The following is a 15,831-nucleotide window of genomic DNA, read 5'->3' as shown; positions in this document are numbered from 1 at the left end:
ACTGGGCCACTGGTGCAATTCTGAGTCAAGAGATCCACATAAAGAGACAGTATTTTGTGAGACTGCTGCACTGTCCTGAGACAACAGAAACATCTGTAGCTTTAAAAAGGGGGAAATGGCAGCATTTTTCAGTAGTCCTTAGATCACTGAACAAGATAACCAACTTTTGATTTTTAGCACCAAGAAAGCTTCCTGTGCATGCAAATTTCACTGTCAACATCTCAGTGTCACACAAATAGCATAACTGGCAAACTGCTCTGTTTCTCAGCTTTAGGTAGTTTTAAATATGCACAGCATACACCATGAAGGTAAGAGTGAGAAATCTTCAGCTCAAGTTGAATGCTCCCCCAAGTTCAACAGAGAAAAGAGAACAGGTTTGACTCGCTGAAGATGCACTGTGACTGCTTTTCCCACCCACACCATCTCAAAGAATAAGGGCTTCATAGCCAAGCTGCTATGCTGCTGCAGCCCAAACATAGTGCACTTTACAGAATATGTAATAATTTATTCTTGATAGAAAATTCCACATAACATGCATTTCATAATAAGTTATTTTTAATAATTTATCCTTGAAGTACATATTGTGCACAGAGAACGATGTTTTAGTTATAATTCCAAATTTATCTTTATGGCTGGTAAACAAAGATTTGACCTTTAGAAACACAAGGAAATGAAGTGAACCCCAAGGCATTCTGAATTTACTACCATTTAAGTAGACCTTCATTAAGAAGCCTGGATGTAGTTGTTTTCCCATCACTTAGTAGGCTAATGGTCAGGTTTTGGTTTTAAGACACTGGAGCTGAACTCCACTTGCTCATACCATGCCCCACAAGCTGGAAAAGAACACATGGTCTGAAGACACCACTTCCCATCATCCAACTTCTGAGAAGATCAGTACCACAAGCCTGTGCTTCTGCCCACTTCCAACAATAAGCACATAGCACAGAGGCCATGGCATTGCCCCTTTCCCCACCTGCTTTGCATCTACACATGCAGAGAGATTCAGAGTTTTATTAAATGCTTCAGAGGGATATAAAACATTTTACTTTTCACCTCACCAGCACAATCCTTTCATATAAAGGCTCACCTGATCACCCACAAACACTATGGGTTGAAGTTACAATGTTTGCTTTTTTGTCAGCTGTTGCTATCCGATTACCAGCAAACCAAGACTTTTCAGCCAAATGATACTTCATGTACTCTTGTGGTAACATAATAGTTTCAAAATCTAACTGCTTGAAAATCTTATCTGGGAAAGGCTTTTGACTTGCATCCCCTATTTCTCTAAGCCAATTTCCCTTGCTAGAAAATACTAACAATCCGAACAAAAATCCCTCAAAAAACATTAACTAGCAACACAAGATAAAGGACCTTCAAACAGGTGGTAGGAAATTTGATAATATGGACATTTGGGGCAAATTATTTTTCTAAGGAATTTTAATTTCACTTAGTTACACTCCGAATACTTATTTTTAAGTTAGACACCTCTAACACCTTCCAGTTTACACTATAACTCACAAAAGGTTTTGCATTTTAATCATGATGGTACTTTATTGCTGGTTTTTGTCTAAAGCAGCACGAGTGTGCACTAAACATTTTCTATTTGAACTTGTTCAACCTGCTTAATTTCCAGCTCAGAGACAGTTTGCCTCCTGCAGCTGCTGGGATGAGCCCCCAGCCATGGCACCTCCCTGCTCCACAGGCTGGGTCAGCTCAGCCCATCTCTGTGCACCCAGCCACACAGGAGACCTCTTCCCCCACACACCTTGTGTGGGATGCTCTGAGCTGATGCAGGAGGTATCCTTCACCCACAGAACAGCTCTTCAAAGATAAGGGTGCCAGATGGAAGAAACTGATGCACAGGCTTCACTTTCAATCACATTGATTTAGCTCTAGCACTACCTGCTCTTACAACAGAAATACATGGCCATATTTCCAAAGCAAGCACAGTGGGAGCCGTCAGACACAATATTTACAAATACAGCTTTGCAGCTACCACTGATGTTTTCTGCAATTAAGACACCCGGTATCTCCACTCACATATGATGAACAGATCTTTGTGACATAAACATCACTGCAGCAAAAACCAGGATCATATTTCAGTAGATCTATTTTGATGTGTGAAAAATAAAAGCTGCTTCCTAAAACTTTTGCCGTGACAAACTTAAGTCTACCATTCAACCTCAAAAAAAATGAAATACAGATTCTGCTTCTAGGAACAGAGAATAACAAAGTATTAGAGACCACTTTATGTCAACTAGAAAATAATAAAGAGAACTGAAATTACATTTATTATCAAACAGCTACATAAACATGAAGTTATGATGAGCTAAGATTGCCACTTCTGAAGGATACTTACAGTGGTTTCAGTTAGGTCCTAGTAATCATGAAACAGATGTTGAAAATGGGAAGTCAATTAAATAATTATTGAACACTATGCAAAAAGTGCAAACAAAATCTTGCCAAATCAATAAAGCAATCTGTTTGCAGGCACAAACCTCAAAAGCTTATCTTGACATTAAGTTCTGTTTGCTCAGATAAGGAAATAAACCAGCAATCACAGCCCTGCAACTTTAAAGGGGAAAAAAAAATGTTAAGTGTCCCAATTCACTTGTAATAACAATTCCTTACATTATCAGGACTCTTTTCTTACATATACCACTGACACTAACCACGCTCACAAGTATAGCAGCTGACTTTGAACATGCTGACCTTGAGCAAGCAAGTGACCTTAGCAGCATGTACTTCTGGCTTATTTCATTGCAACAGCAAAACAGCCTCACCATCTATAGTAGTCTAGAGCCTCTGGCCACCACCCCTGACTATTTTAAGATATCCCTGTACACTTCAGTGATGCACAGTTCAAAGTGATAGAATAACATCTGCTAGCATGCTGAAGTGCAAGTTGTTTACAGCAGCATTTTTAGCTTGTTCTCATACTCTGCTTCCCTAAACAACAGAAAACTCCATTAACAGAGCTTTGCTGCTTGTTTAAACATCTAAACCCCAAAACTAAAAAAAAAAAAAACAAAAAATTGAGCAAGAATTTTAGGCATTGTGAAAGGAGAAAAACCAAGACATCCCACTCCAGATAAAGCTTATTTAGAAACTTGAAGTATGTGACAGCAATGGGTGGACTTGAAACAGCAGTTGCTTCCCAAGATGGCAATTTTGTACAACTTCTCCCCTTGATCTTCCATATAAAGAACATCTGTATTGAGAGGTGTTTATTTGCATACGAGTTTCTAACTGATATTTTAAACATATCTAAGTTGTATGTTGATCTGATATTAAGAGAAGATAATGAACAAGGTACTTGGATCTTGAATGCAATGGCTCCGTTACAGAGTTGTAAGAATCCATCCTGCAACAATCCTAACCTACAAATAGAAAACATTAAATTTAACAAAAACACTGTAGGCAGCTTCTGTCAGCCTCTGTTCTCTGTAGTCCCTGGAGGACTACATCTAATCCAGTTACAAAGGCCAGTGAGAAATTAAGCCCCTCCAGGAATTTACAGCCACAATAATTTTTCTTATTTTGAAGGAATATTTGTAAATGAACAACAGACCAAATCAATTTCATAAACTTGAGAGGAGAGAGGAAAGCAACAGAAATTGCTGGTGGTTCATTCTGAAATTAAATGTCAATTTGAAAAAAGTCATAAACAAAAAGCTATCCTAGTGCAACAAGCAGAGCATGCACATAGCCCTCACTGCTGCCCAGTGAGGCAGTGGCAGTAATTAACAGTGGGCAGTAATTAAACCACACAACTCAACTACTTTATTCTTGTTCCAAAACACTTTAAAGTAGAAGAGATCACATCAGACCAAACTACTCTTCCAAGCTGCAGGAGAACTGACTAAGTGAAAGCAATGTCAGGACCACAGAACACTGCAATCATCACTCATCCTCTATCCTCTCTGATCCTTCATGGGAGAGAAGGGTAAGAGGAGGAGAGGGGGAAAAACCTGCTCTCATCCCACAGGAATATATCCAACATAGATCTTTCCATCACTCTGAGCTGTGCTGCAACATTAGTGACATTTGGCATTTTGTCTGGAACAACACTGTTGATTAGTAACTATCCTTAGTTGGAAGGCTGGAGGGAGGATATCACTGTCAGATTCAGGAATGAGTTGACTAAACTGAATGCATCTACTCACATCATTTGCTTTTCCTTATGGGCACACTGCTGAAGAACTAGGATAGTATTTTACTGCTGTATTTCAGCCAGCAGAACAGGAAAACATTTCCAGGCTATAAGTATCCCTTGCAGCCCCCCTCTTCTCACACCTGCTTTCCTAAATACATCTAATCTCAGGAGAGAGACAAAGCAAAGGAAAATGACTTTCAGAGTGGGACACTGAGCCCTGGGAAAACTTGCCTTGCCAGATGAGCACAAGACACCAGACTTAGGAAAAAAAAAAAAGAAATGTACTCATTCGTCTCCTCCACTGCCTGCACTCTGTGATAAAGGAAAATGAGATTTTGAATTTGGATACAACACTCCCCTTTTTTGTGATGCGGGGCAGAGCTAACCCAAAGGACAGCAACATACTTATCATACCATTTCCATTTATGACAAAAGCTTGATCACCTCTACTGTACGTAGGGGCTTTATTTTCAAAATGTATACACTGCCTAGTTATTTACCTACGTAGATCACTCACAAAAGGTCAGCAGTCTTAAGATGTGAGGTCAACAGCAAAGAAAAGGCTTCAAATACCAGATCTTTGTAGCTCACAGCTATTAAAATCCAGACCAGCATAAAAACATTGTGTAAGCACAAACACTGTCCTTTAGGGAAAGAACATTCAGGATTATATTTCATCTTTAAAACAATAAAAAAAATAATATTTGACTTAAAGCAGTATGTTGTAGTATTTATTCATATATATACCCTCATTTCTACCAATACATACAATCCAGGAGTTTCCAAAAGGTAATGAAATGTCAACAGGTAGTTGTGCTCTTTTTAACCATTTTTTACTTTCTCTTTGCTTGCCAAAGCTGAAACAAGCAGGAAGACTTATATTAATACTCCATATAATTTGTGTCCTTTTTTCTGCTTGTCTACATCCTTTTAAAATTCAGTTAGTCTCACTTTTTATGATCACTTCTTACACAAAACTACTGTAATGTCCCCAATAGTCATCATTATGTCACCTCTTCTGCTGCTGCAGATTAAATAAAGTAAATCAGCCCATTATCTACTCACCTGGCTGTATTACCTTTCCTGCCTTAAGTCCTAATCCTCTTATTACTTATTTTTCCAATTTATTACTCACTTCCTCTTTCAGATGGAAAACACTCATGCTACAATTCAAAATAAAAACTGTAACATTAGACCACTGTGGCATTCTGTTCTCAAAATAATTAGCTCATGACAAACCTGAACAAGAAAAAAAGCAGTAACAATGTCTGAAAAAAAATGGAAAGAAGGAAGGAAGGAAGCAAGCAAGCAAACAGGAAAGAAGGAACGAAGGAAAAAAATAAAGATATCCTCTCTCTTTATTCATTAGGTTTTTTCCAAAACTAAATGGGGTTTTCTTGACCAGTCAGCATATGACTACAGATATTGGCTTGCATACATTTTCCATAGAGAAAGTGCAAATCCTAATCTTGAAAATAATCCTGGTGTAAGTGAACAGTGCTGACCCAAATCAAAGTCCCTCTCTTCTCCCCACGCCACCTCCCTCCATCCTCACACTGTCAGGGGGACTTGGGCAGATCTGGGGTGAGCAGAGCAAGAGCCAGGGACCCCCAGAGCAGGAGTGCAGCAGCACTGCAGGGTTGAGAAGGGGCATCCTGACCCAGTGGGGATGCAGCCCTGCTTCCTCCCTGCCCCCTCATCCTGTTCCATCATTTAAAGGCATTTCATTCCACCATTTCCTATGAGTTCTTGAGCATAAAATAGTTATTTAGAAACAAAATGCTTCCACTTACTACCTTTTTTTTTTGATTCCTAGGCCTCATTGAGTGCTTTTTGCATACCAGAATGGGCCAGGTTCCCATGACAAACATTACTGGGACACTTCCCTCTAAATATAGATATTTCCTTGGTAAATGCTGTGCACTGTGTGTCATTTGGTGATTCAAAATCCCATGCAATGTCATCTCCAAACAAACAAGGATCCTTACTGGTGAAAATTAAAGGTAAAGCTCATGACAAGATACACAGAGTTTGCACAAAAACAATTTTTAAAGACTGTGTACAAGAACAGATGGGATCACCCTAATAAAAAAGGTGCTGCAGGGAACAAGCATTCTTAAAAAAACATTTCCAATTGAAACTCTAATTGGATTAATTTAGCTCAAAGCTTTAAATAAAAATCTATTTAAATTAGTGTTTTCTTGCTAAATAACCTAGACAAATGCATTGCACCACTAAGCCTAAGGGAAAAGAGGAAAAAAAACCAATTTTCAATGTGAAAACTGCTGCTTGGGTTTTTTTTTAAAGGGTTTGTTTCAACATGTCATAGCCAAAAAAGTCAAACCTGCTCTATTACTTCCACTCTTTTCTAATAATAGAAAGAACATTCAAGTACAGTTATATTTTATGAAGTAGCTTCTTATTTGGTTGTGCTTCTTGTCAGTCTCTTGCAAAATAAATTCCATGCCAATACAATATATAGTCAGAATATTGAGAACATTCTCATTCTTCTTTAAGGCTTTTCTCTTCATATTTCTATATCATCCATATTGAGACCTTTTGAATCAACTGCCTGTTTTCTGGTTTTATTGCTTCCAAAGCAATAAAAAGTTTGAGAAACTGCATGCCAAGCCACATAATTTTAATCATACAACTGGTAGAAAGCTGTGCATCTACGATGAAATCAAGCATGGTGAAAACCTTTTCAGAAGTGAACTTTTTCCTGAAAATAATTTTGAAGTATAGTATCTTTTTAAGATATTAAGTCAGTTTCAAATTTATCACAAGCAATACTTAAATATAACACCAAGTAAACACTTCTTAACCTTCCTTTTATTAAGTCTTTTTTACTTTCAAAAAAAACCTGACAAATGCTACAAAACTATACAAGATAAAATAGTATAACCTTTTACTGAACAGCCTGAATATTTAGAGAGCACTTCAGTGCAAGTTAGCAACCAGGGAACTTCAGATGCACGTTTTATGAGTCTGCATGAGTACCATTCAACATCATTGAGCCGAGACAAGCATATTCAGCCATGAATTTTATTCCTGAGGGTAGGGGGGAAGAATCTTCTTGAATGTACACCCACAATGACCCTCACTTACTTCAATGCATGTGCAAGTGCTTGGAATTCATACCAGGTGCCAAGGAGCTGCACATTAACCTTGGCAGCATAGAGACCTGCCCACTCCATAAAGTACAGGTGCAAAGGAACCTATGTAAAATAAAACTACAGGAAAAATGTGTATGTAGGCAACTGAATAAGCACAAAAACACTATGTCCATTGAACCACCTGAATCAGGAAAAACAATGTGAAACTAGTTTATAACACAGTACTACAATAGGACCACCCAGCCTGGCTGTCTACAGCCTCTCCCTTTGTCAGTTCTTGGGAAGGGAAGAGAGAGAAATGGTAGTAGCTCACAATAAACCCTAATTATTTCAGTAAAAAAAAAGAAAAAATATGCAAGGAAGTATTCTCAGACCATGCATCTTGAGTATCTGGTGAACCATAAAGTTGGACAGAACAGCTGACAGGAAGACACTTCTGATGTCTTGAATGTCAAAGAATTCATGTCACTTTTTCAAGACTTGCCTGTTTTCATCCTCAGGGGACCAAAAATACTACATCTTGAGTGGTGTAAAGCTATTACACCAAAACACACTCTCAAGTTACTTATTTCCTCCCATGTACATTTTTGTATAAAGTGGGTATGCATCAATCCATGTGGTTTCCCAATTTAGCTTTTTGTTGACGAACTTTTTGTGTTTTTTAAGCCCTCAGCTGCAGCTCATAATTAAGCAATAGACAAATTCAGTTGATGAATTAGAATATTTTATAGGAGAAGTGCATAAGTGTTCTTGTTTACAAGCTACAGGCAAAAAATAGTTAGAATCTTCTGGCATGAACTCCAATCACTAATTTCATCAAGCCTGGAATTGTACTGCACAAGTTTTCACTTCCAGCATGAGTTTAAAATGTTCTTCAAATACTCACTGTCCTAGTTCACCAGCTTTTCACTGAGTTGGCAAACAGGCAACACACAGGACACACTACTGCCAACCGTGCAAAGCAGAACTAGAAAAGTTCTTCAATCAAGATGAGTTCAGGTTATAGAGAAAATAAAACCCTCAGATGCTAAATATTAATAGCTTTTAAATGTTATGCAGATTGGATAACTATAAAGAAAGGATTAAGAAGCACACAAAAAAAATGTACATCCATTTGAAGGCCAATGTAGAATGCAACCATGTACCAAATCACTTTAAATAACTGCCTGGTATCACCTTTACATTGAAGTCTCCCATCACTCACTAACCCCAGAAGTTCACTGAAGTCCATGCCTGCTCAAGACACTCACTCAGAATGGAGTTTATAAGAATGAGGCAAAATATTTACAGGTACTGGATTAAAACAGAGGCAATCACATAATTTTTGGCAACAGGATATAGAAGTATAGCACTTCTAGTATACTGTCCAGCTGCTTACAGGAAAAAAAAAACATTGTTAGGAAGGCAGGAAAGGCATCCTAATCAAGCAAGTGAAAGCTAATTTTTTTGTATTTTCCTTTTAAAATCTCAGAGGTCTCAAAATAACAGTGATGATTCCAGAGTGTAACACAAAATACACTCTTAGAAAAAAAAAAAAAAAAAGATATAAAATCATTCAAATCAAGCGTTCATATTTAAAATGATAACAACCTACTTAATCTTAGTATAGGCTACATTCTTAGATGGTCCTTATGTTTTACAAATTATTCTTATTAGTTATCAGAAAGGGCAATTATTTAAGCCATTAACTTTAATAAATTCTAAAAGCTTATTCCATTAAAATTAGACACCTACCTGTAATACCGAGATTGTAAATAGGTTGAACAAATAGTCTTTGATACATGGCTGGCAGACCCAAAGTCTATTACTTTAACCCGATAAGGCTGCCGAACAGGATCCACCAACATAATGTTCTCTGGTTTGAGGTCAGCATGGATTAAACCCAGACTTTTTAGTTTTTTCAGTGCAGTGGCCACCTGTTGCAGAATAGGCCGTATTACTTTCAGTTGCAGAGGGCTGAATTTGTTTTGTTTCAGAAAGTCGTATAAATTCTGTTCCAACATCTCAAAAACCAGACAGGTATGGTTACGATGCTGAAAGCATTCATAGGCTCTCACAAAGTTAAATTCATCAGCATCCTCAGTACTCAGCCTCGCTAAAATGCTCACTTCTATTTGTCCTTGGCGTGCATACGAAGGATGATTCTTCAGGATTTTGATTGCCACGATTTCATTTGTCCCCCTTTTCCAGCATTTCACTACTTGTCCAAAGGTCCCTCGCCCAAGGAAATCAAGAACCTCGTAAGTGTTTTTCACAGAACACAACACCTCGTGCTGTACTAACTGGTAATCTCCATCTCCACTTGTACCACTCGGTTTTGAAGCTGCAGCCGTTGTCACAACTGTCACAGGGTTTCCTACGTTGGTTTGCAACATTGCAGGCAGGATGGAGAGTTCATCAACAATCTGCATCGTGCTGTTTTGATTATCTAGCTCCTCACTCTTACGCTTCAATCCACATCTCTGGGGTCCTTCCAGGATATCCGATCGGCTCTGAGGTGCCTCCAACTGAGCTCGCTGTGCCCACGCTGCCAATGCTTTTGTAGCACCTGCAATACTTTTTAAAGCAACAGCATTTGACTGCAACAAAAAGTTCTGTCCTCGAGGTCTGTCAAATGGACTTTTAGTCTGAAAGAAAGTACAAACCCTGTGGGGAGAAATTCCAAAGTTTTTACCGTTCACATAGATTTGCGGGTAGGTTCTTTCGTGGTACACACAACTGCTTGGTTCTAGTTTGAGTTTCTTCACACTACAAAAGGCACTTGACTGGGTTTGATAAACATATGGTGGATAGACCAAGACTTGTGAGGCCATACCTATGGAGAGAGAGAAAAAGAAAAAGCAAGTAAGAATCTTGCATTCATATTTCCAAGCTTTGCTTGGAATGTCATAAATGTTTTCCAAATGAGCCAGCCTAAAACTATTTCACATTTAGTTTCTTATGGGCAATAGCAAGGCCCTCATGCCTTACCAGTGCACACACAGGGACTGCAGCAGCAGCAGGTTACAGCAGTGATGGAGCACAACTGAAATAGTCTGTGGCAGACCACTACGTGTAATTTTTCAAGTGGGGGAACTACCTTTGTGCTATTAAAAACTCAGCTTTCATTTTAAAAAACCAGCATTTCCAAATACCTACAGTGTAGTGTTCAGTAATGTGAGTTAAATAAACATTCAAATGGCTATCAATGATGAGGTAAAATAACTTAAAAGCTGTGACTTGTGAGCCAAGGCTGTTACACAAAGTATTCAATCTACACATTGCAAGTACCATTGGGCTTCTAAGAACAAACAACACAACTGTCAAAGCTCAAAAAATTTCACCCAGATAAAAGTGAAAGTGATAGAGCCATGAAATGGGGTCCAAAATACCATAGGGCACGTGTATGTTCACATAAACAATTGAAAATTTCCAGGTCAATTAAGTTGTACAGTAATCTAATCCATTCACAAAAGGCAGGTGCTTTCTGTAAGTTACAAACTGTCCTCTTGCAGAAGTTGCATATTATTGACACAATTGTAAGGGGCAGAGTCACCAATTATTTTTTCCCCCCTCTCAATTCAGATATTCCAATTTCATGAGTTGGGCCACAGAAAAAAAAAAATAGGTAGAAAACCTACATTCATAAGGTAATTTGTTTAATTAACTAAATAAAATACTCTAAAGAACTATAAAATATGTTCCTGATAACAATCATTTCTGAAAACAAGGCTGATAATTGTATGTAGAGAACTCAGACAGGCTTCCCATAGAAAATTTATTTCCAAGTGAATGTGAAAGTAAAAAAAAAAAAAGCATGCTTTTCTAGATATGTTTTCTACAATCTGTACATATTTTTCACATATGTTTTAAGTATTTTTTTCTGCCAGCATAATTACTTCCTTGCTAAGAGAGAAGTGAAAGGTACAATAAAAAGCATGACTAATTCAAATTTTGGATTCCCAGTAAGGCCGAGATCAAAATATCAACCTAAATTACTCCACCTTCCCCAAGACCATCACATTTTTAAAGGCTACGCCTGCACAGCCTCTCAGAAGGAACACTACACCTGGGAAATGGGTACCAAAGAGCAGTTTTGCACAAGAGGAGGCAGTCTGGCAGGTCAGGGCAACCTGGAGCACAGTAGCCCCATTCTGCATTGCCCATGTGATGCCACAGGGCTGGTCCTGCTGCCTCCACCAGTTCATGATCACCCAGGGTCATGTTCCACACTTTATCTCCCTTTCCTAGACATGAAACAGAGCACATCAATACAGCACTGGAGGGAAGAGGAGAATGGCAGCAGTACCTGGCTCACACATGGAGTGAGGAATCTCAATTCCACCTAAAAAAGCACAGACTCCAACTCTCAGACCCTGCCCCCTCCAGCTCCCAGCCCTGCACAGATCCTGCTGTGTCCCCTTCCAGACCTGACAAACATCAGCCTTAAACTCTTATGTCACATAACACTAAACACCAAGAAAAAGGCATTAGGTGGCCTCCAGTGTAAATGACTACAAGGTTTCAGGGAACTTATGGCTTATACCAGTCTGATCATGTCCAGAGGATGAATTCAATACCAGTAATATTTTAATTAAATAACTTTTTCACACCAAGCAGATGAAAATTCTGGCAATAGGTATTTAAATTGTAGATGAGCCAGACATTGCAATAACTCTGATCAAGTCAAAACTAACCAGAGGCACGGCATGATTATTTTAAAGCTATGAATTGATTTATGGAAATGAGCATTTCAACATCTTAAGAGCAATTAAAATAATCACACTATCACCTCAGTTTAGCATCCTATAATGGCTTTTGCCCCAGCAGCAGAAGAAAACTTCAAAGCCCTTTCCTTTCCAAAGCTGTTTGCCCAGACCCAGATGATGTAGAAAGCTGAAGACCACCAGCAGTCAGGCTCTCCTGTTACCAAACATCATGAGACTACCACTGGCAGTGAATATGCATTTGTTTGGGTTTTTTTACTACTTTGGAGGATTCAACATAATTGTGTTGATAGCTACACTGTAAAGAGTTATAGTGTTGCAGGGTTGGTCTTATGGCACAAGAAAATAACATAAGCACATTTTCACCCACCAGAGTGAATCTTTCCCCCTTGACACAGTTCATTTCACTGAGCTTAAACATCTTACTGCATTTTTCTTATCAAGACTTCTGCTTCTTCATACAAACACAGGCTTGTCAGACTGTATCTAAATTAACAAGTCCAGCAGTACAGTAAGAAAGAAAACTAGAGCAAAGCAGCTGGTGCTAAAGGAAAAAAAAAACCCCTCATTTTCTGTTCATTTCAGGGAGGGTACTTAAGCCTGAACATTAATGAGCTGCTGGTGCTCATCTTCCTGTTAAATTTGATTTAAAATAAAACCTGAACATAAGCACTACAAGACTACTAAAGGATGCAAAAAAAATAATTAAGGTAAAGCCAACAGAAAATGGACTGAAGAGTACAGTCCCCAGGTGAAGTACCAGGGGCAGCCTCTGACTGCAGACTCAGATTTCAGCTTTATTCTCTTTATTCTCTCTACACCCATTTTTAAAGCCCTATTCTCCAGCTTGTTTTGCTCTGATAATGAGGCTGCTGCATCCCACCTCTCATGTCAGGTGCTGCTGTGAATACTGCTGGGGATGTGGAAAAGAAAAGCTGTCTCAAGACACTGACCTGACCTACTATTTTTACCTCTAGACAAGGTCCCTTCAAAGGAAATGAGTCTTCTTGGCTCTGAGTTTCAAGCAGAAAGAACTTGGAAGTCTGCACTTGACTTACTAAACATTAAATTATACAATATGTGTGAACATTGATCAGAGACAATATTGTGAATTTTGTGCTTCTGAAGAAAGCATGAACAAGTAAACATATTTAAATAAGTAATTTTTTTCTGGTAATATCTTGCTAGTGTTCACCTAACTGTAACAATCCTCTTTACTAGATCCTTTAAATTATTTCTCAAGCAGTCCAGGAGAAATTCATAAACATGACTAATTTGGCAGACTGCAATAACCTCGAGAAGCACAGGCTGTTCCAGGCCTGACCACCATTAATAATTAACTATAATTGACATTTCCTCATGACAAAGTAAGGGGAGTGTGGAGCAGAGTAACTAGTTAGTAAGACCACTGCAGTGGAGCTGAAGAGGAATTGCCACATTACACCTTTAATTCTTCTGCAAAATAAACAGCCCCTCTTGAATACCCCAAAAAGTGGAGTTACTACAGCACTGCTGCTGGAATAAAATCCCCAGCAGGTCAAAGCCTAGCCAGAAGCAGCCACCCGGTACCTAAGTTATAATTTAACTCAAGAAAACTTGCTTTCCAGCAGCTTTCAAGCCTCCATTGGTGAGAATCTGTTCCAACATACTCACACCCATCTCACAGCCCAGCTGGTCATCAAGGGAGGGTTTCTAAAGCTCAGTAACTTCCAGCAAATACACAATTTTAGCAGCAGCACTTAAAAAGTGTTTTAATTAAGCATTACTTTGAAAACACCGCCAGGGTACTGTCATTTTTCCCAGGTAAAAACATTGTTATTTTATACTAGGTGCCACCCAGCTTTTCAAGTTATTTAGCCAATACAAAGCTGAACTAGTTGCCCTTTCTTTCCCCACAGAATAAGCCTCATTACTGGTAGTAGCAGCACTTTTACACTACTGTTTATTTTGGATATGTAGCTGAACAAACTGTACTGATACAAGCATTTTCATACCCATGAACTGTTCACCCTGAGGAATTCCCTTACTCCAGCTGTACAATTCATAACAAAGCACTGCCAACTGAGGTTTCATGCAATTTATAAAAGAAACCATATTCATGGAAAGTGTAAAGAGACACAAGAGCAGGGAATCCCACCCCTCTGGCCACCTACAAACAAGTGCTGCAAATAGATCTCTGACCTGTGGAAGGGACAAAGCAGAGCAAAGGAGAAAGCACCAAGGTGTTTCAAATAACACAAAAATTGTTTCTTCCCATAACCACAGAAGCAATACTTGACATGTACAGCACAGGTATACACACACACACACACACACACACACACACACACACATTTCACCACAGAGAACAGCAAGATGCAGAGGCAGCTCCAATGTTAGATCACCAAGAACCACCCAGTTCTAAGGATAGCAACCGGAGACCCAGAAGCTTAATGGCAAATGTAATGACTATACTCTATGATTAAAACACTTAAAGGTGTTTCAGAGCTCAGGAATTTTGGCCTATCAGACACCAACAAAATTAAGACAAGCCAATGTAGGCTTTGTCTGATGCAAACTTAGTCCTGCACAGATCAATAGCAAAGGTTGAGGCTGGAAGGCCAAAGGCTGGTTCCAAGCTTGGAGAAAGCTTTAGCAAGAAGCAGACAGAAAAATGATCCAGTTTTGCAGTTGTAAAATGCAGTTACTACCTACCCAAGAAAAATGTTACAAGGCTTCGTATTTGTGCAACATTTGAGATCCTTTTTAAGCAGACACTACTAAAGTTGCAGTGATACAAGAAATTGAAAATATAATGTTATATAAGTGTGATGTAGCCTAGTCTCAATTACACCTTTGTCTCAATACTTGGAAACAGAGCTGACGCCATACACTGAACACAAACATATTTTACATAAAACAGAGTGAACTCCTATGACTCAGAGCTGTCATTTGTACCAGTACTGAATAATGTATTCACTATATTCATATTTTCCACAAATATCAAAAGCTAGATCTTGTGATGCCAATATGACTGCAATCATAGTTAAAAAGACAAATGGAACAGTACTTCAAGTATTTATTTTTCTGCTGGGCAAGAAGTTGTTATGCAACTGAAAAGAAAGGACAAGCAGCACAGTATGGGCTATCAGCCCCTAATCAGAATGTGCCACCATCAACACAAACACTGCATTTCAGCCAGCCAGCCTAATCTCTTCTTTTTGAAGACTAATTCTTTCCAAACCTGAAAACAGTGGACACACTGAAACAAAAGTCCCTAACAGTGGTGTTTCAGAGTGCCCACACCTTCTGGTCCTGCAGGATGTATTTACACTGCTGCTCCTGCCTGCCACTCTTCAGTGCAGTTAGAGGCATCAAGGTGAGAAGAGAGGCAGGACACAAAGAATTGCTTTTTCCACTGCTATACCCAAAGCAGAAATAAATTCTGATAGAGAGGTTTAGCTCAAACTGCCTGTTGGTAAACCACATATTCAAATATTGCTTGTTTTCCTATTAAAAATAAAAACCCTTCCTGAAGAAGTCTGTGTGCCTCTTTTCCCTTTTATTTCCAGCCATTTTATTTTTATTTCAATGCTTATTTTGCATTCTCAGTCAGATGGGCTTTTTTTAGAATTAGAAGTGGACCAACCCAGCTAATAAATTTATTCAGAAGTTTCATTTTAGAATAGCACTAGACAGTATCAAATGCAGCTCCCACAAGAGTATAAATCTTATATGGATATTTTCCTCATTGCTATTTCACCTTCACAAAATGGCTTGTGTGCCAGAATATCTACAACAGAAATGTTACAGTAAATATGAATTCAAAGGCTTTTTCCCAAAAATCTTATTTAGATGTAAAAAATAAAGACAT

The 15,831-nt window shown here is 38.6% G+C and overlaps 1 protein-coding gene across 6 annotated transcripts in view; it reads right to left on the bottom strand.

The window, feature by feature from the left end:
• Nucleotides 1–15,831, bottom strand: part of HIPK3 (homeodomain interacting protein kinase 3) — a 62,223-nt gene that overhangs the window by 38,630 nt on the left and 7,762 nt on the right. For all 6 annotated transcript variants that reach the window (XM_030451388.1, XM_030451392.1, XM_030451389.1 and 3 more), the window contains exon 2: nt 9,007–10,087. In XM_030451388.1, the coding sequence (XP_030307248.1) occupies nt 9,007–10,085 (1,079 nt within the window). In that variant the 5' untranslated portion in view covers nt 10,086–10,087. The remainder of the gene's footprint in view (nt 1–9,006; nt 10,088–15,831) is intronic.

Source organism: Calypte anna, chromosome 5 (genome assembly GCF_003957555.1).
Source record: "Calypte anna isolate BGI_N300 chromosome 5, bCalAnn1_v1.p, whole genome shotgun sequence".
In the NCBI taxonomy this organism is placed as follows: Eukaryota; Metazoa; Chordata; class Aves; order Apodiformes; family Trochilidae; genus Calypte; species Calypte anna.
Note: the sequence above shows the minus strand (reverse complement) of the source record. Positions and strands in the feature narration are given on the sequence as shown.